The 22,149-nt window shown below is 34.5% G+C and overlaps 2 protein-coding genes and 1 pseudogene across 2 annotated transcripts; all 3 read right to left on the bottom strand.

Moving 5' to 3' along the window:
* Nucleotides 1-4,802: 4,802 nt before the first annotated feature.
* LOC101401950 (putative taste receptor type 2 member 33) lies at nucleotides 4,803-5,714 on the bottom strand. Its single transcript, XM_004435498.2, has one exon. It carries the CDS (start codon nucleotides 5,712-5,714, stop codon nucleotides 4,803-4,805), a length of 912 nt encoding a protein of 303 aa, XP_004435555.2.
* Nucleotides 5,715-10,877: 5,163 nt separating this feature from the next.
* LOC101402204 (taste receptor type 2 member 42-like) lies at nucleotides 10,878-11,749 on the bottom strand (annotated as a pseudogene).
* Nucleotides 11,750-14,786: 3,037 nt separating this feature from the next.
* On the bottom strand, nucleotides 14,787-15,695 carry LOC101402459 (taste receptor type 2 member 31-like). The gene has a single exon (XM_004435499.1). It carries the CDS (start codon nucleotides 15,693-15,695, stop codon nucleotides 14,787-14,789), a length of 909 nt encoding a protein of 302 aa, XP_004435556.1.
* Between the last annotated feature and the right edge of the window lie 6,454 nt (nucleotides 15,696-22,149).

The following is a 22,149-nucleotide window of genomic DNA, read 5'->3' as shown; positions in this document are numbered from 1 at the left end:
CAGGGAAATGCAAATCAAAACCACAGTGAGATATCACCTCACACCTGTTAGAATGGCTATTATCAAAATGGTAAGAGATAAGTTCTGGCAGGAATGTGGAGAAAAGAGAACTCTTGTACACTTGGTGGGAATGTAAACTGCTATAGCCACTATGGAAACAGTATGGAAGTTGCTCAAGAAATTAAAAATAAACTACCATATGATCCAGCAATCTCATGTCTGGGTATACACCCAAAGGAAACAAAATAATTATCTAGAAGATAATTAATAATCTGTACTCCCATGTTTATTGCAAATTATTCACCATGGCCAAGGAATGGAAACAACCTAAGTGTCTGTTTAGGATGGCTGGATAAACAAAATGGGGTGTATATATATATACACACACATATATACGTATATAAATATAAACATATATATATATTATATATATACATATATACGTATATAAATATAAACATATATATATTATATATATATACTGAAATATTGTTCAGCCTTAAGAATGAAGGAGATCCCGCAATCTGTGACAAAATGGATGGACCTTGAGGGCATTATGCTAGGTGAAATAAGCCAGACAGAGAAGACAAAAAATGCATGGTATCACTTACATGTGAAACCAAAAAAAAAAGGATCAAACTCATAGAAACAGTGTAGAAAAGTGGTTGCCAGGGGCTGGAGTTAAGGGGAAAGGGGACAGGTTGCTAAAAGGGTACAAACTTTCAGTAATAAGTTGAGTAATTTCTGAGAATCTAATGTATACCATGGTAACTACCGTTGAGTAAGAGAGTAAATCTTCAGCTTTTTCATTAAAAAAAAATAACCATGCGAGGTGATGGGTGTGTTAGTTAACTTGGTTGTGAGAATTCTTGCATATTGTATACGTATATCAAAAGATTGTGTTATACACTTTAAATATATTACAATTTTATTTGTCAATTTTACCTCGATAAAGCTGGAAACAGTAGTAAAATAAATAAATTTTTTAAAAAGTGGATTGTCATGAAAATATGTAAACATTCCAAATGCAAATCATTAAACGTGATACATAACAGTGATGATGATGATGATGATGGCAGCTAAATGAGAGAACTCTAACTGACAGATGTGTCTTCACCCCGTTTTCTAAGTGGCAGAGTTCATCGTGATAGAACCCCACCTGTCTAATCTATGGTCTTATGATATATACATCATTCTCAGCATTGATATTAACTTAAAGAACAGCTTCACCTACTACTTCATCAAGAGTAACTTAAAACCAACATATTTCTGATGGCATACTTGCTATTTTTTTCCTTTACTGCATTCTAAAGATGGTGATGAAAGTGACCTCAAACAAACAGTTCTTTGCTTTTATTGCAATTTCATGTAGACATGTATATTTCCCCTACATAATTATACAGAATATAATCATTCTTTCATATTTTAATAGCATCATTAGCAAGAAAAATTCCCATATACTTATTTGCATTCCCACCTACTATGAATAAATCTGAGTTATTTCATTATAGCAAAGTAGTAATACATATATACAAACATATTCCAACATTATATTAAATGTGTATTAAGCTTAACAAATTACTTTTCTTTGCCTATGTCTTTTTTCTCTAACAAAGAACTAAAATATTTATAGATATGATTTGTTCATTTTCATTATTGTATAAATTCTATTGTATCTGTAAACAGAAAATAAGAAGAAAGTTCCCAGGAAAAGCCCAAAAACCACTCTCTTCACTCTCCACTTCAGCCAGATGAAAAAGAAGTAGGAGAAACTGGCTGTCTTAAGAAAGCAGAAAATGCTCAGGCAGGAGGCAAACCAGGTAGTTAAGTGATCAGTTAGTGCCCAAAGAATAGTAACTGGTTTTGCTAGTTTCCTGGTGGCATACAGATGTGGAGACAGCCCCTTTATAAATGAATCGAATAGTGTTATCCACAGTTGAATAACTCTGGCCATAGCCAAGCTGGTGAGGATAAACCAAACAGTTCTATTAAGAGATACAAAGCTTCATGAATACTTTTCATAGTAGTTTGAGTCACCTACTAAAGAATTTCCAAAGTAAACCCTAATGATGTCCAATTATCTTGTCACTAGCTGCAAATTTTCGTTTGTGCTAATGACTAAAAGGATGAAGTCAGGAGTGTAAACATGAAAGTATGAGAAAGATTATTTTCTGCTAATTTGTACCTTCATCTACCCTGAGCCATACATTTGAACACAAATATTTTAGATTTTGAATACTAATTGCTAGAAAAAAATTTAATTTAAAATTAAAATTTAATTGTATAATTATTATTAAATTTTGATAATTCAGTCATTATTTGTTACTCATCAATAAGATCCTTTTACCTATCAAATATTTTTGTGGATTCAATATGATTTAGATGAACAATTGAATGCAATTATTTTCAGTTCAAAGAACACACCCAGGTCCTAGAGGAAATAACTGTAAATAATTGAGACATAACATTGTAGGAGCTAAATCAAATGTTAGAAGCGAAATACAGTGGGAATATACATGAGGAAGCTGCAAATGCTACAATGGAGAATCAATTATGTTTTTACAAAGACAGGAGTATTTAGTGTGAACTTAAATTCTTCAGAATTTATGAAGAAATAAAAAAAGAGCTGGTATTCAAGACTGATGTAAGGACATGAAAATTATCAAAGTGACATAAACAAGCTACACCATGCTTTTAAACGGAGGAACTTCTTTTGTTTTACAATAACTTCTTGGCTATTTCAATTGAAATATTACTAAGCGCCCTGTATCTTGCATGTCCTAAATTCCATGTTTTCCTCTTCTTTCTGGGCTATGGAAGGACTTTATTTGCCACCTCTGTTACAGATGGCTGTGGCAATGTGACTGAAATCTGAACAATGTCATGTGAGTGAAAATTATGTGCACCATTTACGGACCCATCCTAAAAACTCTCCCCATGCACACTCCTCCATATGCCTTTCTCCTCCCAACTGTCTTCAATGGAGATGACTCCAAGGCAATCTGGGAAGCCACATGTTAAAGATGGCATACTTTAGATCAGCCTGATTCCCTGGATAACTGCATAGAGAAGATTCCTCAGACATCAGTACTGCTAAATGAGCAATATTAAATGTAGTTTGTGTTTGAGTCACTCTATATTTTGGAGCCTATTTCTGACAGCATTTTGTCTACCCGGTCTAATACAGAAATTAGAACTGAGAGCATGCAGATTTGTTTAGAAGTATTTTAATGGTAAAGAAACAAAACTAGGAAATCCATGCAACCTGCAGATTTTGTAAGGGGTTTCATTTTCATTGGTTTTCCAGTCCTAATATGGTTTATTCCTCCATTTGTTTAGTCATCAGAATATCATTTGGACCAACTATTCTGTGGAGTGGCTTTTATGTCCTGGGGAGTCAGCAGAAAACAAGATAGACAAGATCCCCACATTATACACCTTATTCTACTGGGGCAGACAGATGACTAAAAACAAACAAATAAATTAGAAATGGAAATGGTTTATCTTAAGGCTTACATAATAGTTGTTAGAATTTCGTAACACTGAGCATTAATATAGACATGTAAATTCAGTTATTAAACAAGGTTATACATTTCTTTCTTATAATAGAACTTGCTATCAATAATATATTAACACACTTTCTATTTCATCATTTTCCACAAGATTATAATAGAACAGATTTTGAAGATATTCCCTATAATTATTGCATAGACATCATAGATACCATTTTAATATATGCAGAAAGGTCGCTGAATAATGTACCATAATTTGTTACTGATCTTATTGTGAACATATTTTTAAGATAGGAAAGATTTGAATATTCTTATCTGAAGCATATAAAGAATTTTTAGGTAGCATAATGGAGAAGATGATTGGCAATTCAGAGGCCCAAAGGTGGTTTAGTGGAAAACTGAATAATTTGACATCAGATCTCAACTTCAGAAAAGGTCTTCTTAATTCAAAAACTGTAAGAAATGACTTTCTTAATTTCATATGAAAACATAGCAGCATTGAAAACAGGTTATGATCATTTTTATTTCCTCTTCATCCCAATTGTATAATTCGAATTTTTTCTAAGCTTTTCATCTACTTATCTTAGATCTAATATTCCTCAGTATTATTTTTGTACACATATATAATTAAATCTCAAATATGTTTGTCAATATTGAATTTTATTGTGTGCGTCTTTTCCTAACAAAAGTTCTCACTGCATTTTATTAACCATGAAATAAGAATTCATGGTGAAATAATTTCTATTCCAAACAGATATCCTCAATGTGTGATTTAGAATTGAATATCAATACCATCCAAAAGATTGGAGATTCAAACAATAAAATCTAAATACACTGTGGTACATAAGTGTGGTCCTAATTACAATGGAAAATAGCAATGATTTCCTGAGAAAAGTTGCCAGTTCTTAAAAATGTGCAAATTGGGGCCGGCCTGGTGGAGTAGTGGTTAAGTGCACGAGCTCTGCTGCGGCAGCCGAGGGTTCGGATCTCGGGTGCGCACTGATGCACCGCTTGTCAAGTCATGCTGTGGTGGTGTCCCATATCAAGTGGAGAAACACGGGCATGGAAGTTAGCCTAGGGCCAGTCTTCCTCAGCAAAAAGAGGAGGATTAGCAGATGTTAGCTCAGGGCTGATCTTCCTCACCAAAAAAAAGCAAAAATATAGATCATAAATTTTTCCATTGGAAGATGATAACATAGAATATGTATGTGAAATACACATTGCTTCCTAATTCTGAGGAATTTCTTACAATATTTTATAAAATTGTATTGCTTACTTCAAAAATATTGGTTAATGATCTGTTAATCTTATAATCTTTCTTATATTTTTGAAGGCCTGTCTTAGCTTCTTGTTTCCCCAAATGAGGATAAATGAATGGCTTAAAGGATACAGCATTGCCAGAGCCTCGCAAAGCATGAGAACCAGTTCATTCTGCGGCCTGACAGAAGCCCAAATGAAGATAACTATAGTCAGGAAGTGACAGGCATACAGCAAGAGAAAGGAGACCACACTTAGTACTGCTCTTACGTGGACTTTGGTGCTGGGATCTTGGGATCCTTTGCCGTTGAGCTGCATCTTCTTGAGATGTTTCCACAGAGAAATGATTAACCGCAGAAAAGATGTCAGGGACATAGTAAAAGGTATGAAGTTTACTACCATGAATAGAGTCATATTTGAAAGGTGTAACATGTCCCTCAATTTGGTCTTCTGAGTGATGTTTTCTTCATACTCAGTAGTCTGCATATTATCATCTACAAATAGCACTGCAAGATAAGAAACCAAAAAGACCAAAGACCCCAACAGCAGCATTACAAGAAGTACGCTTTTAACTCTCTGCTTTAGGTAAAGAAATATAAGGCTAGAGAAATTAGCTATCTTGACCAAGTAAAATATGCTGAGGTTAGTAGCAAGCCAGATGCTAAAATGGTTGCTTACTGTCCAGGCAATACGAAAAATAATTCTTCCTTTTAAACTATATAAAACTGAATGGAGCACAGTTGTATACCAATTTATTAATATTACACAGAGGAAACCAATTCTGGAGACCGCCAGAGCCATGAGAATTTGATCAGCTGAGGACAACTTTTGTCTCTTGATCCAGTCAATGCAGTTCACCAGTGCTATGAAGCCACTGGCAAAATTTCCCAGAATAAATTCTGTCGTTATTAGGATGGAAAAAATGCTTGGTAGTAACCTTATCATGTCGAGAAAGAAAAAGAAGCCAAGTCTAATATCAAGGGTAGTGGTTCCTTTAATGTTCTGATCTTAGCTTCTGTGTGCAGCTGGAATGTTCAGTCAAGTTCTTGTTTCCTTTAAATTCTATGACTGATGTCAAGCAGGAAAGCAAGAGTATGCCAATGGAAGAGCTCAGTGCTGTCTTCATGAAAAACATTGTTAATCCCCGAACAGCTCAAATTGACTCCTATTTATACACTGTGTGTCCTTGCCATGGGCTGGATTATTTCATAACTCGTGTTGAAATGAAAGCTCATTTGCTAGGATGCAAATAAGGGCATATTGTTTTGCAATTTTTTGCTTGTTTAACTTCTCCATAATTTATGTTCAGCAACATTACTTGTTAGCAAAATTTAAAAATCGAATACCTAGAACCTACAGTGAATGTCTAAACTATCAGAGGGAGCTTGCTCCTAACTAGGATCATCATCACTAAGTATTTATTATTTTTTTTTAATGTCAGATTTATGTAGAAAGAATTCAAGCTTTTACTATGAAAAGCATCCAAGATTTTCTTGGGAACCCTGGGAAAGCCAGTACACTCTAAATGCTGCACTTAAGTATAACTTTACTGTTTATAAGTTTATAAACACACACACATACATCTCATGGATGGAATTATTGTCCTAAAATTTCCGAAATGTAAAATCAAGGTCAAGAGGTCATCTACATTTAAATCCCCCTTTTCTCTCACGCAGGCTTTTCAACCCGTTATTCATAGCTATCGAACATATCTGTCATGCTTAGTCTTGACAAAATTTCTGTCTATTCATTAAATATTAATATGTAATTGAAATAGAGATTTTGTAGTATTCCTTTGGCACATCAAAAGAATATGTGTTTTCCATTGCAGATTCCAGATTTTTCCATATATGAATATACCAGTGTTTCTTTTTGATTAATTCATTTTTTACCATGTATTATTTTTTAAGGTTGATAGATGTTGAAATAAACCTCTACTCTTGGATTTTATTCAGTTTCAATTTTTATAGCACTTATCATTGTTTTCAGCATAGGATCTTAAAGCCAAAACTGCCAGCGTGCAAAACCCAAATTCTCGGCTTCATATATCTCTGATCTTGGACCCTGTTCTAAAACTACTCTCAGCCTCAGTATAATCATTAGCAAAATGCAGATAATAATGCAATCCTCACCCACTGGTCTTTGTGAGGAGTGAGTATACTCTCTGTGTAAAGCGCATTCCTGTTTGCCTGTCTGGTACACAGCAGGCTTGGAGGCTTGTTACTTACTCATTTGATCCTGTTATTTGATACTTCAGAGTTAACCTGTGAGAACTCCCACTCAGGAGTACAATGTAGTAGGTTGAAAAAGGCAAAATTTCCTCCTATAACAACAAGGATACAGGGAATCCATTGGCAAAATTATATTTTAAATTCATCAGAGAGCTGTGCAAGGAAGGAGGACAAACTAGACTGAAATCTGGAATGAGGAGAGTCTTTTCAGGTAAAGAGATGATCTACATATTCAGTGCAATCCCTATCAAATCTCAGTAGGCTCTATTTGCAGAAAGTGAAAAACCATTCCCAAAGTGTATATGGAAATGCAAAGCACCCAGAATAGCCAAAAGAATTTTTTTTAAAAAAAGAACCACGTTGGAGGATTACAGTTCCAAATATGAAAGCTTACTACTAGGCTGCACTAATCAGGCTAGTGTGGTTCTCTTATGAAGACACACATATATATCAATGAAACACAAGTGAGAGCCCAGATTAACACTTATATTCATGGTCATTTGATTTCAAAAAATGTATCAAGGCAATCTATGGGGAAATGATATTTTGTCAACAACGAAGTTAAATAAACAATTAGTTATTCACACGTTTAAAAATGAATTTAGATCCTTATTTCATACGATACACAAAATTAACTCAAAATTGATCACAGACCAAATGTAAGAGGAGCAACTATAAACTTTAGAAGAAAACATAGAAGAAAAGTTTTCTAAAGTTGAGTTTGGTAGACATCTTAGATACAATACCAAAAGCATGATTCATAAAGTGAATAAATTAATAAATTGCACTGCATCAAAATTGAAAACTTTTGCTCCTCGTGATTGCTGATCCCTGATGTTCACATCCTGTATAATTACCTCAGAAATTTCATCACCACCCAGGATGATATACAAGATATAGGGGCTTAATCTTTGGTTCTTTGACTCCTAAATTCCTTTCTTTAGAAATAAGAGCTTGTTCATAAAGTGGTTAATTTACTTTATGTTTTTGTTAAAGGCATTTTATTTACACTAAAAGCTAAATCTTTTTTGTAGTTATCTCTTGATGAGTTTACAATCATCTATAAATAATTTGCTCAAGTAACATTTTTTAAACTAATACAACTTCAATTTCTACATGTATTCAGCTTGACTTAAACTTTGCTGTTTACTAAGTTACCCACAATGGTACTCTTTAGGAAATTACTTAGACATTATCCAAATTATGTATATAAACATTCAAATATATATCATTAAATGAGATACATCATGAATATGATCATGATGATGATGGCAGATAAACTGAAGAACTGTAAATGAAAGATGTGACTTCATCCAGTTTTCTGGGGGGCAGAGTTCACTGTGATAGAAGACTATAAATCTTCCCTATGGCATTGTGATTCTCATATCATTCTTAGCATTGGGGCTTACCCTGAAAGAATAACTTCATGTACTAATTCATCAAGAATAACTGAAAATCAACATATTTATGATGATTTACTTGCTATCTTTATCCTTTATTACATTTTAAAAATTATAGCAAAAGTTAGCTAAAACACAGAGTACTTTGTTTTTATTGCCTTTTCTTATGGACGTATACATATATCCTCTATAAGATAAAACAGTTTATAATCTTTCTTTCATTTTTTTAAGAACATCATTAGCAATCAAAATTCTCCCACCTGCTTATTTGCATTCCCAGCTACAGTGATTAAATCTAGGTTATTTTATTACAGCAGTCAAAGTAGCATTACATATACACTAACATATCCAAACATTACACTGAATATGCATTATGCTTTTACAAGTATTTTTTATGTCTATGTCTTTTTTTCTTTAGCAAAAGACTAAAAAAACACAGTAACAAAATATATGCCTCCACAAACGTGTACACATTCAGAGTCACCTACACACACATACACATCATTTCTTAGTGTGTGATTACGATTAGAAACTTTGGATGGTAGCAAGAAGAGTGTTGTTATTTAATTTGAAGATAAATTTAGGGATAATTCTTCTATGTATTTGATATCTGTGCTTTAATTCATTGGAAATTCACTAATTTCTGCCACCTTAAAATATATACTGTAAATAATTAAATTGGAAGTTAGAAAACAATGTGTGAAGGAAAATCTAGATATTTAAAATTTGATGTTTCAAATTTAGATTAGCACTAAGAATGTGGATTTATAATTCCTGCTTATATCTTCCTTTTCTCAATTAATTAAAATTTTTTTCAATTTTAACTTGGATTTCATACCCAAATCCTGTATTCTTCTTTATTCAACCAGAACTCTAATTACAATGGTATCCATGAGAATATGTGGCTCCAGTTTAATTTTATATTCACTAATTTATTTTCTTTTTTCTGCTTTCTAAACATTTTTGTTATTTTGAAACATAACATACATACGGGACATAACAAAACATAAATGCAAAGTAAAAGAAAAACATAACATTAATACCTGTGTTACACTTTAGTCTAAGTATAGAATTTTGTCAGCATTCCAGACACTCACCTTGTATTCCTTCTTGTTGATATCATATTTCTTCCTTTTCCTCCCTCCCTACTATCCCAATTATTATGATAATTATAAATTTATTTCACTTTAGAGTTTTGCCACAAATGTAATAAATTTTAAAAAAAACTATATTGTTCACCTGTTTATTAACTTTATATAACTGAGATTATACTGAGTATTTTTTTATGTCTTGCTACTTCCTCTCAATTTTCTATGTGCATTATCTATGTAGCTCTAATTTTTCAATTTTCATTGTTATACAGGTTCTATTGTAAACATGGAGCTCTAATTTGTGCATTTTCATTGCTGTATAGTATTCTCTTATATCCATATTCTACTATATCCCTTTTATCAATGACAGAAATTTGGGTGGCATCTCAATCCTAGTTATTAAGAATAATAGTGATATATACATTCCTGTATATGTATCCTGGTGCATATGTAGCAAAGATTTGCTAAGGTATAAAAGTAGGAGTACGATTAGTGGCCCTTAGGATATGCATCTTCACCTTAATCATATATGCCATACTGTTGGCCAAAGTAGTTGTACCAAATTTTTTTTTTATAATTTTATTTATTTATTTATTTCCCCCAAAGCCCCAGTAGATAGTTGTATGTCATAGCTGCACATCCTTCTAGTTGCTGTATGTGGGATGCGACCTCAGCATGGCCGGAGAGGCGGTGCGTCAGTGCGCACCCAGGATCCGAACCCGGGCCGCCAGCAGCAGAGTGTGCGCACTTAACCGCCAAGCCACGGGGCCGGCCCAGTTGTACCAAATTTTAATCCTAAGAATAGCATATGAAAATTTCCATTACTTCATACTCTTTCCAAAATTTATATCAGACTAATTTTCACAGTTTGATATTTCTATAAAACATTATTACACTTTATGTTTTATAATTCTTTACCTATTTTAATTTCCAATTTATCTTTAGTTTGAGAAACTTAAGTTACTGTTTTTCCTTTGTATAACTGTGACTTCATCTACATTTCTTCTTATTGTATTGTATATTACATAAACATTCATTAATATTTCATTATATATTTTTCTAATCTTTCTTCTTCGTCTCACATACTCTTTTGTTACCAGCAAGTGTTATTATAGCAGAGATATTTCCTTTAATCGAAGACTATGTCAGATCACCTTGAGAAAATTTGATTAGGTAAGAACAGTTGTAAGGGAAATATCTGTGCTGTTTAACAACACTTTGAAGGACCTGATGACAGAGACGTTGAAATTGAAAATGAACCTACAACGTCATCTATTAAGGTATTTTCCCATATAATACAGGAAGTCCTTTTAAATCTGCCTATGAATCTAAAAGTTTTGCTTTTCTCAAGTGATAATTTAAGATGCTACAGCAGTCTAAGGCGATCTATCTTAGCTTGCTGTTGCTCAAGATTATGATAAATGAGTGGTCTGAGGGAAAGGTAGTTGAAATCACCATGACAAACATCATAACCTGATACCTGTGTACCTTAAGGAAGATCCACCTTGCTATTAGAGTGGAAATAAAGTCAATGATGAAGAGGAGGAAGAAGGTTGTCACCATTTTCATGGCCCTTTTGTGGGTCTCTGTGCTGGAGTCCCCTGTTCCCATCAGGTTGAGCTGCAAATTCTTGGTGTATCTCATCAAGGACAGAAATAAAAGGATCAAAGAGGTGATGGATAGAAGAAAAGGGGTAACATAAGTCAAGCTAAGAAGAAGGCTTTTAAAATAGGAAATTTTATTTACATCTAAATGCAAAGTCATGTGTCTTTCATGTAGTCTATGGGTATTCATCCACAGCTCACTAAGAGCATCCTGCATTAAGAGGTTAACAGACAATGAGAAGAAAGATTCCAGGAAATGTACAAGAATCACTCTCTTCACTGTCCACTTTAGCCAGATGAAAAAGAAGTGGAAGAAATTGGCTATCTTGAGGAAGAACAAAATGCTTAGGCAGGCGGCAAACCAGGTAGTTAACCAATCTGTTAGTACCCAAAGAATAGTAACCGCTTTTGCTCATTTACTGGTGGCATACAGATGTGGAGATAGCCCCATTATAAATGAACCAACAGTGTTACCAACAGTTGAATGATTCTGGCCATAGCCAAGCTGGTAAAGGTGAAATCACCTGATGAGATCTTCCCATTCTTGACCCATTTGATGCAGTTTACCAGTCCAATGAACCCCTTTCCCAGCATTCCTAAGATGAGTTCTCCTATTGTCATGACTAGAAAGGAGACCTTCATTCCAACTGACATTTCTATTAAAATATTTCTAAAGTTGTGCCTCACTGACAGCTTTATAATTAAATAGTTGCAGATTGACATCCATTTGTGATGCTTTCTATAAATTTTTTCATCATAATTATAAAAGTACAAACAAAATTCTACCATTTAATATAGTTCCAGAGATCATCATAAAAGAATAGTTCATTCTATTTATATCGTAATACCAGTGATAAACCAGACAGTTCTGTTAAGAGATACAAAGCATCATGAATACCTTTCTTAGTTGTTCGAGTCAGCTACTATATAATTTACAGAGTAAACGCTAATGATGTCCACTTATCCTTGGCACCAGCTACAAATTTTCATTTGTGCTAATGACTAAAAGGATGAAGTCAGGTATATAAACATGTAAATATGAGAGAAATTATTTTCCACTTATTTCTTTTTTTTACCTCCCCTGTGCCATATATATGAATGCAACCATTTTAGATTTTGAATAGCAATTGCTAGAAAAAAATTTAATTTGAAATTAAAATTAATTATATAATTAAAATTAATATTAAATTTTAATAATTCAGTCATTATTTGTTACTCATCAATAAGATCCTTCTACCTAGCAAATATTTTTGTTGAGTCAATATGACTTACAGAAATAATTTAATGGAATTATTTCTAGTTCAAAAAACACACTGAATTCCTAGAATAAACAACTATAAATAATTAGTACTTAAAATTGTAAGAGCTAAATCAGAAGTTATAAGCAAAACATACTGGAAATATACATGAGGAAGCTGTAAATGCTACACAGCAGAATCAATTACGGGTTTATGAAGATAGGAATATTCAGTTTGAACTCAAATTCTTTAAAATTTATGAAGAAATAGAAAAAAGAACTGATATTCAAGACTGATATAAGGATATGTACAAATTATCAAAGTGACCTGAACAAGATAGGTCATGCTTCTAAACGCAGGAACTTCTTTTGTTTTATAATAACTTCTTGGCTATTTCAATTGAAATATTACTAAGTGCCCTCCATCTTCCATGTCCTAAATTGCATGTTTTCCTCTTCTTTCTGGCCTATAGAGAGACTATATTTCCCACCTCCCTTACAGATGGCTATGGCAATGTGACTGAAATCTGAACAGGGGCATGTGAGTGAAAATTATGTGCACCATTTACAGACTCATTCTAAAAACTTTCCCCATGCACACTCCTCCATACGCCTTTCTCTTCCCTACTCTCTGGAATGGAGTTGACTCCAAGGGAATCATGGAAGACATATGTTAAAGATGGCATACTTTTGATCAGCTTGGTTCACTGGATAACTGCATAGAGAAGATTCCTCAGACACATCAGTACTGCTAAAAGAGCAATATTAAATGTAGTTTGTGTTTGAGTCACTCTATGTTTTGGAGCCGATTTCTGACAGCATTTTCTCTACCTGGTCTAATGCAAAAACTGGAACTGAGAGGGGCCAGCACCGTGGCAGTAGCAGGTAAGTGAGCCTGCTCCGCTGCGGCCGCCCAGGGTTCGCAGGTTCGGATCCCCGGCGCGCACAAACACACCGCTTGTCAGGCCATGCTGTGGCGACGTCCTATATAAAGTGGAGGAAGATGGGCACAGATGTTAGCCCAGGGCCAGTCTTCCTCAGCAAAAGGAGGAAGATTGGCAGACGTTAGCTCAGGGCTGATCTTCCTCACAAACAAAAAAAAATGGAACTGAGAGTGTGTGGATTTGTTTAGAGGCATTTGAATGGAGAAGAGACAAAACCAGGAAATTCGTGCAACCTGCGGATTTTGTGAGGACTTTCATTTTCATTGGTTTTCCAGCCCTAATATGGTTTATAAGTCCCTTTATTTAAGCCATCAGAATATCATTTGGACCAACTATTCTGTGGGCTGGCTTTTATCTCCTGGGAAGTCAGCAGAAATCAAGATAGACAAGATCCCCACATTATGCTGCTTATATTCTACTGGGGCAGACAGATGATTAAAAACAAATGAATAAATCAGATGTGGAAATGATTTATCTTAAAGTTTACAAATTGTTGTTAAAATTGCATAGTACTAAGAATTAATATAGATGTAAATTCAGTTGTTGAACAAGGTTATACATTTCTTTCTTATAATAGAACTTGCTATCAATAATATGTTACACTTTCTATTCCATCATTTCAGCAAAATTATAATAAAACAGATCTTGAAGATATTCCCTATAATTATTACATAGACATCATAGATACCATTTTAATATATTCAGAAAGTTCCTTGAATTAGTTACCATAATTTGTTACTATTCTTATTGTGAACCTTATTTTAAGATCACGAAGATTTGAGTGTTCATGTCGGAAGTTTAAAAAGAATCTTTAGGTAGCAAGGTGGAGGAGATGATTGGCAATTCAGAGGCCCAAAGGTGGTTTAGGGTAAAACTGAATAATTTGACATCAGATCTCAACTTCAAAAGGTCTTCTTCATTCAAAAACTGTAAGAAATGACTTTCCTAACTGCATATGAAAACATAGCAGCATTGAAAACAGGTCATGATCATTTTTCTTTCTTCATCCTTATTTTTTCTAAGCTTTTCACCTATTTGTATTAAACGTAAATTTCTTCGGTACTATTTATTGCACACATATATAAAATTTATTCTAAGTATGTTTGTCACTCTTGACTTTTATTGTGTGCATCTTTTCCTAACAACAATTCTGATTGCTCTCTGTTAACCATGAAGTAATAATTCATGGCGGGATAACATTTATCCCAAACATACATCCTCAATGTGTGATTTAGAATTGAATATTATTACCATCCAAAAGATTGGAGGTTCAAAGAATAAAAGCTAGATACACTGTGGTACATATATTTGGTCCGAGTTACAATGGAAAATAGAAACAATTTCTTGAGAAAAGTTGTCAGTTTTTAAAAATGCATAAATAAAGATGATCAATTCTTCAATTGGAAGATGATAATGTGAAATATGTTTGTGAAATACACATTGCTTCCTAATCCTGAGGAATTTCTTACAATATTTTGTAAAATTAGGTTGCTTACCTAAAAAAAATTGGTTAATGGTGTGGAAATCTTAGAGTCTTTCTTATATTTTTTAAGGCTTGTCTTAGCTTCTTGTTTCCCCAAATCAGGATAAATGAGTGGTTTAAAGGATACAGCATTCCAAGAGCCTGGCAAAGCATAATAACCAGTTTATTCTGCAGCCTACTTGGATTCCAAATTGAGATAACTAGAGCCGGGAAGAGACTGGCATGTAGCAAGAGAGAGGAGACCACAGTTTGCACGGCTCTTATATGGACTTTGGTGCTGGGATCTTGGGATCCTTGGCCGTTGAGCTGCATCTTCTTGAGATGTTTCCACAGGGAAATGATTAACAACAGAAAAGATGTCAGGGACATAGTAAAAGATGTGAAGTTTGTTATTGTGAATAGAGTCATATTTGAAAGGCGTACAATATCCTTCAATTTGGTCTTCCTAGTAATGTTTCCTTCATACTCATTAGTCTGCATATTCTCATCTATGCACAGCACTGCAAGATAAGAAACCAAAAAGACCAAAGACCCCAACAGCGTTATGAGAAGTACCCTTTTAACTCTCCACTTCAGGTAAAGAAATATAAGCCTAGAGAAATTAGTTATGTTGAGCAAATAAAATATGCTGAGGCTAGTAGCAAGCCAGGTGGTAAAATGGTCGCTTACTGCCCAGGCAATATAAACAATAATTCTTACTTCTAAACTATATAAAACTGGAGTTAGCACAGCTCTATACCAATTTATTAATATTGCCCAGAGCAACCCAATTCTGGAGACCGCCAGAGCCATGAGAATTTGATCAGCTGAGGACATCTTTTGTCTCTTGACCCGGTCAATGCAGTTCACCAGTGCTATGTAGCCATTGGCAAAATTTCCCAGAGTAAATTCTGTCGTTATTAGGATGCAAAAAATGCTTGGTAGTAAAGTTAACATGTTTAGAAAGAAAAGAAAGCCAAGTCTAGTATCACTAGTTGTGATTCCTTTAGTATTCTGTCCTTAACTTCTACGTGCAGCTAGAATGTTCAGGAAAGTCCTTGTTTCTTTCAAATTCCGTGACCGATGTCAAGCAGGACAGCAGCAGGGTATGCCAATGGAAGAGCTCAAAGCTGTCCTTATGAAAAACATTGTTCCTCCCAAACAGCTCAAATTGACTCCTGTTTATACACTGTGTGTCCTTGCCATGGGCTGGATTATTTCATAACTGATGTTGAAGTGAGAGCTAAATTCTTGTTTGCTAGTATGCAAATAAAGACATATTGTTTTCCAATTTTTTCCCTGTTTAACTTCTCCATAATTTGTGTTCATCAACCTTAGTTGTTAGCAGAATTTAAAAAACCAGAATATAGAACACACGGCAAATGTCTAAAGTTTTAGAGGGAGCTTGATCATAACTGAGGTCATTATCACTATGTATTGATTTATTTTTTTCATGCCAGATTTATGTAGAAAGAATTCAAGCTTTTCCTATCAAATCATCCAAGATTTTCTTGGGAGCTCCAGGAAGGCCATTACATCCTAAATACTGGCTGCGGAAAACTAATACTTATGTATAAATTTATTGTTTGTAGGTTTATAAACACACCCACACACAAATTCACACATCCATCTCATGGATGGAATTATCGTCCTATAATTTTCAAAATGTAAAATCAGGGTCAGGAGGTCATCTAGGTTTAAATCCCCCTTTTCTTCCATGCAGGCTTTTCCACACATTATTCATAGCTATGAAACATATCTCTCATGCTTAGGTTTGATAAAGTTTCTGAGTCTATTTAATATTAAATATTAATATTTAATTGAAATATTCAGAGATTTTGTAAATATTCCTTTGGCAGTTCAAAAGAATATGTGTTTTCCATTGCAGACTCCAGATTTTTCCATATATGAATATCTGGGGTATTTTTTATGTTTAATTCATTTTTGACTATTTATTATTATTTATTATTTATTTTTTTTTGTAAGGAGATCAGCCTTGTGCTAACATCTGCCAATCCTCCTCTTTTTTTGCTGAGGGAGACTGGCCCTGGGCTAACATCCGTGCCCATCTTCCCCCATTTTATATGGGACGCCACCACAGCATGGCTTGCCAAGCAGTGTGTCCGTTCCTGCCCCCCGTTCCCAACCGGCGCAGCTGAGCGTGCGCACTTAACCGCTTGCGCCATTGGGCTGGCCATACTATTTATTATTTCTTAAGATTAATAGATGTTGGAGCCGGCCCAGTGATGTAGTGGTTAAATTCATGCCCTCCCCTTTGGCAGCCCGGATTCACAGGTTCAGATTCTGGGCGTGGACTACATACACACCACTCATCAAGTCATGCTGTGGCGGCGTACATTATACAAAATAGAGGAAGATTGGCACAGATGTTAGCTCAGGGAGAATCTTACTCAAGGAAAAATAGGAAGAGAGACAACAGATGTTAGCAAGGGCCAAGCTTCCTCACACACACACACAAAGAGTAATAGATGTTAAATTCAACCTCTATTCTTGCATTTTATTTAGTTTCAGTTTTTATAGCACTTAATTGTTTTTAGCACAGGATCTTGGAGCCAGACTGCAAGGATGGAAAATCCAAATTCTCTGCTTCACATATCTCTGATCTTGGACTCTGTTCCAAAACTACTCTCTGCCTCAGTATAATCATCAGTAAAACGCAGATAATAACGCCGTCCTCATCCAGTGATCATTGTGAGGAGTGAGTAGACTGTCTGTGTAAAGCGCGTTCCCGTTCACCTGTCTGGTACAGAGCAGGTATGGAGGCTTGTTACTTACTCATTTGATCCTGTTATTTAATACTTCAGAGTTAACCTGTGAGAACTCCTACTCATGAACGTAGCAGGTTGAGAAAGGCAAAATTTCCTGCTACAAAGTCAAGGATACAGGGAATCAATTGGCAAAATTATATTTTAATTTCATCAGTGAGCTGTGCAAGGAAGGAGGACCAACCGAAATGAAATCTGGAATGAGGAGAGTCTTTTCAGGTAAAGAGATGATCTACACACTCAGTGTAATCCCTATCAAATCCCAGCAGGCTCTATTTGCAGAAAGTGAAAAACTATTCCTAATACAAAGCACTCAGAAGAGCAAAAAGAGTTTTTTTAAAAAAAGAACAAAGTTGGAGGATATGTTATCACATCCTAATATCAAAGTTTACTACGAGGCTGCATTAATCAGGATAGTGTGGTTCTCTCATGAAGACACACATGTATATCAATGAAACACAATTGAGAGCCCAGATTATCATTTATATTCATGGTCAATTGATTTTAAAAAAGGTATCAAGGCAATCAATGGGGAAATGATATATTTTTCAACAAATGAAGTAGGAACAATTAGATACTCACATTTACATAGATGAATTTAGTTCCTTATTTCATACCATATACAAAATAACTAAAAATTGATCAGAGACCTAAATGTAGGAGGAACAACTATAAACTTAAAAGAAAACTTTTCTAAACTTGAGTTAGGCAGACCTCTCAGGTACAATACCAAAAACATGATTCATATAATGAATAAAGTAATAAATTGCACTGTATCACAACTGAACACTTTTTCTCCTCGTGATTAGTGCCCCCTGATGTTCACACGCTATATCATTCCCTCTCCTTCAGTGTGGGCAGAACCTGTGACTTACTTCTGGCCTGCCGAATATGGCAAGCATGAAGGCATTTTGCAGATAGAATCAACTGATTTTGAGTTAATTGAAAGGGAGACTATCCTTCATGGGCCTCATGTCATCAGGTAAAGCTTTATAAGAATGACTGGGCCTCCCAGTGTGTGAGAGAGGTTCTTGCGGGCCTGGAGAAGTAAGCAGCCACGTTATGAAGTACCTATGGAGAGGGCTGCAAGAAAATGAATTCTGCCAACAACTTGAGTGACCTTAGAAGTGGATTCTTCTCCAGTGAAGCCTATAGATTAGAATGCAATATAATCAAATCTTTTATTTCAGTTTGGTGAGATGCTGAAGCAGAGAACACACTTAAACATTGCCCAGACTCCTGACCCAAAAAAAGCTGTGAGATATACATGTGTTTGTTGGTTTAAGCCACTAAATTTGTAGTAATCTGTTACACAGCTGATGGATATTTTCTTAAAGAAGAATACAGTTTGTCTACATTCTCAAGTGTCATCCAACATATAAAAAATATGCATCCGACTTCATTATAAAATTGGGAAATTATATAATTATAAATAAGTATATATTTATTTCTAGACATATAGAAAAGATTCTATTCCATGAATGTTTTAAAATATAAGAAAGTCCACTGGGAGAATGTAGAAATAGATTTTTTAAACCCCCTAAACATTTTTAGCATACTTATATTTTCCTTTTTAGAGTCATTTTTTATTGTTTATGATTTCTTTCATTTTACAAAGCACTTCAGCTGCCCCCAAATCCTAAGAGAGCAGTTTGCTTCAGCTTGCTGTTTTTTCATAATTAGATAAATGAATGGCCTAAAGGATGGGCAGATGCTATTAATTTACCAAATATCCATATCAGCTTGTTAGGGGACAAAAAATGGCTGTAAACTATTATAAGAATCAATGCAATATAAATCAAAAATAGAAAGAAGAAAGAAATCACCGTTCTCACGGCTTTTCCGAGAGCTTCACTGCTGGGATCTTGGGACCTTGTGATACTGAACTTCATCCTCAGGATATGCCTCCAAAGAGAAAGAAGTAACAGAAGAACCGATGCTATGGAAATAGTTATGGGCATGGTGATCTCAACACCGATGAGCACTAAGAAAATAATGGTTTATTTTCACAGGTATTAATCCTTCAAGTCTTGTTTGTTTCTAGATATAAAAATCAGGAATTATGTGGACTATCACCAGGATGCTAAAAAGAAAAAAGAGCAAAGACCCCAGAAATATATTAACCACCATGTTAATTCTCCACTGTAATCAAAGAACAGGAGGTTGGGAAAAAAAGTAGCAATCTTCAGGAAATGCAAGATGCTGAGACATATGTCAAACCAAACACTTAAGTAGTTAATCATCACGCAAAATGGTATATTAGTTTTTCCAATTTGACCAATGCTATGTGGGTCTGCAGACAGCACCAGTAGTAATAAATCAATCGGTATCATCAATAAGAAGCATATTCTGCTTATGGATAAACTGGTGAGGATTAGGTTAATGAAGGTGATTTTCCTGTGTTTTACCCAGTTGATGTAGTTGATTATTCCAATCAATCCATTTCCCCAAATACCTATTATGAATTCCATGGTTAAGTCAACCAAAGAGATGTTGTCCTGTGCACTTCACATTTCTGAGTGAAGAATTGCCATTCCAGATAGCACTATTGATGCATTGACAGAGGGAAAACTAGTATTTTTGTAGTGCTTTTTTGTTTTCATTGGGGCCTCCATTCCATTTCAATGAACACCAGCTTCTATTATCACACCGGTTCTCAGCTAACATTGTGAAAACCATTTAGTTTGTGATTTCCTTAACAACAAATGTGGATATTTCTCCTTTTATGCCAATGCCTGCTGTAACCTATGTTCTAATATGAGTGAAAGAATAGAATTTAGTTTGCTTACATGCAAATGTAGATTCTCTTTCATTGTTTCACCTTCTGCCCTACTTAAAAATGAATATTTAAAAACATGAAAATCCTCAAGTAAGAGCTTCTAAAAGCCGTCTGCAGAATTAAAATCAGTGTAGAAAACTGATGTAGAGATGGAATTTCATCATCACCATCACAATCAGCATCATCATTCACTATAGTACTAAAAAGGAAACAAATAAAAAGCACCATTAATTCAATCTACTTAGGCTGAAGGAAGGTAGGTGGCTAAAATAATTCATAAATTGGGAAAACTTGGCAAAAATGAATCTCAGTAGTTGAAGTTTAAAAAAAAACATGTTATTTTTACCAGAATAATCTTCATTTTGATAATTACAGTAATACTGATCAATATTCTCTAGACATGTGCTTTTGTATTACGAGGTATTTTTGTCCTTGACATCACATTTGTTTCTTAAAAACATCATTTATCAGAGATAGAAGAATATTCTATTTTGAAAACATGCAAACTAGAGATCACAGAATTCAAACAGTTTGCTCAAGATCATGTAGCTACAGGTGACAGATCAGGCCTTCTATGAGGTCTTTTGATCCCGAGTAGCACTCTTACGTTTCTACTATATTTATTGTTGCATCAAAACTGACACATGAGCCTACACATATTTTTATAAATGAAATCATTCCTCACTGATACACAGTACCTCAATATTAGAGTTTTTCAAATTAAATTCCATAGAACATTAGACTTAAGAGATATTCCCTGAACAGAAAAGGACTTCATAGACAAAGAAATTTGAGAAACCCCATATACAGTATTTACTCTTACATATTAACAGACTATACAGAAAGCTTGTGGTTAAAAAAATATTTTAATGTTTAATTTGCCTAACCCAGCATCACCTAAAATTATTTGAAAATTTTGAGCTGCTTCCTTATTACAACTATTAATACCCTGTTGAACCAGTGGTCTTCAGAACTTTGGGAAATGCTGCTCTATATCTTTTTTAATCACAATGTGTCATTCTGTTATATTGATGCACTATAATGTTTTGAAGCATAAATAATTTCTTAGGGTTTTATATTAATGTTAATAAACTATATACATCTTTAGAACTAATTTTCTTTGTACATCAATAATTATTTTGTCGTGATTAATTTTTAGAATTGGTCTAAAATACAGCAATAACAATATGCATTTGTTAATACATATCATACATATGTACATCAAATATATATATGTGTATATATAGATATAGATGTGAAGTATATCCACATTTATACTAAATTCCCCTCATGAGGGAATATCCCATTATATGCTCTATCCTGCAGTGTATGAAACACAGTGACCACATTTCTGAGTATCTGACTAGTCTGAATATCATTTTGCATTTTTATAATATATTTTACCAATAGGTGGCCTTCATTCTTTGCATCCTTATATACATTTTTTCTTTCAGTTTTTTCTCATTCTCTTTTATTCTTCTGGGTAAATCTTTGGCTGATTCTATGATGTTTCCCAGACCTTAAGCAAACTAAACTGCTTTAAACAAGGGGTGAGGAGGAATTTTGCTACGATGTCTTACATATATGACTGAATTGGGCAAGACTCGATGTCGCTTGAGTACACTCTTGCTGATTTGCTGGCTCCCTTTGCTGAGCTGGAGCATCAGCCAAGCCTCCAGCTCATCCGGTTCCACTGGGGAGCCTTATGAGCTTCTTGGTATCCTAGTTTGGAAGTCTGTCCAGCTCTGAAGCTCAGTTCCTCTGCACGTCACCTACATATGTGAAGTGCGAGTTAGAAACAGACACGGAGTCTGTTTTTCCCTCGAGGCTACAGTCTGTCATTGCT

This window comes from Ceratotherium simum, chromosome 17, assembly GCF_057802395.1.
Source record: "Ceratotherium simum simum isolate JZ-2026a chromosome 17, ASM5780239v1, whole genome shotgun sequence".
Taxonomy (NCBI): Eukaryota; Metazoa; Chordata; class Mammalia; order Perissodactyla; family Rhinocerotidae; genus Ceratotherium; species Ceratotherium simum.
This window is presented reverse-complemented; position numbering and strand designations above follow the sequence as displayed.

Coding starts and splice junctions, on each gene's coding strand:
- LOC101401950 (XM_004435498.2), bottom strand. CDS start 5,714: ATGATAAGGTTACTACCAAGCATTTTTTCCATCCTAATAACGACAGAA.
- LOC101402459 (XM_004435499.1), bottom strand. CDS start 15,695: ATGTTAACTTTACTACCAAGCATTTTTTGCATCCTAATAACGACAGAA.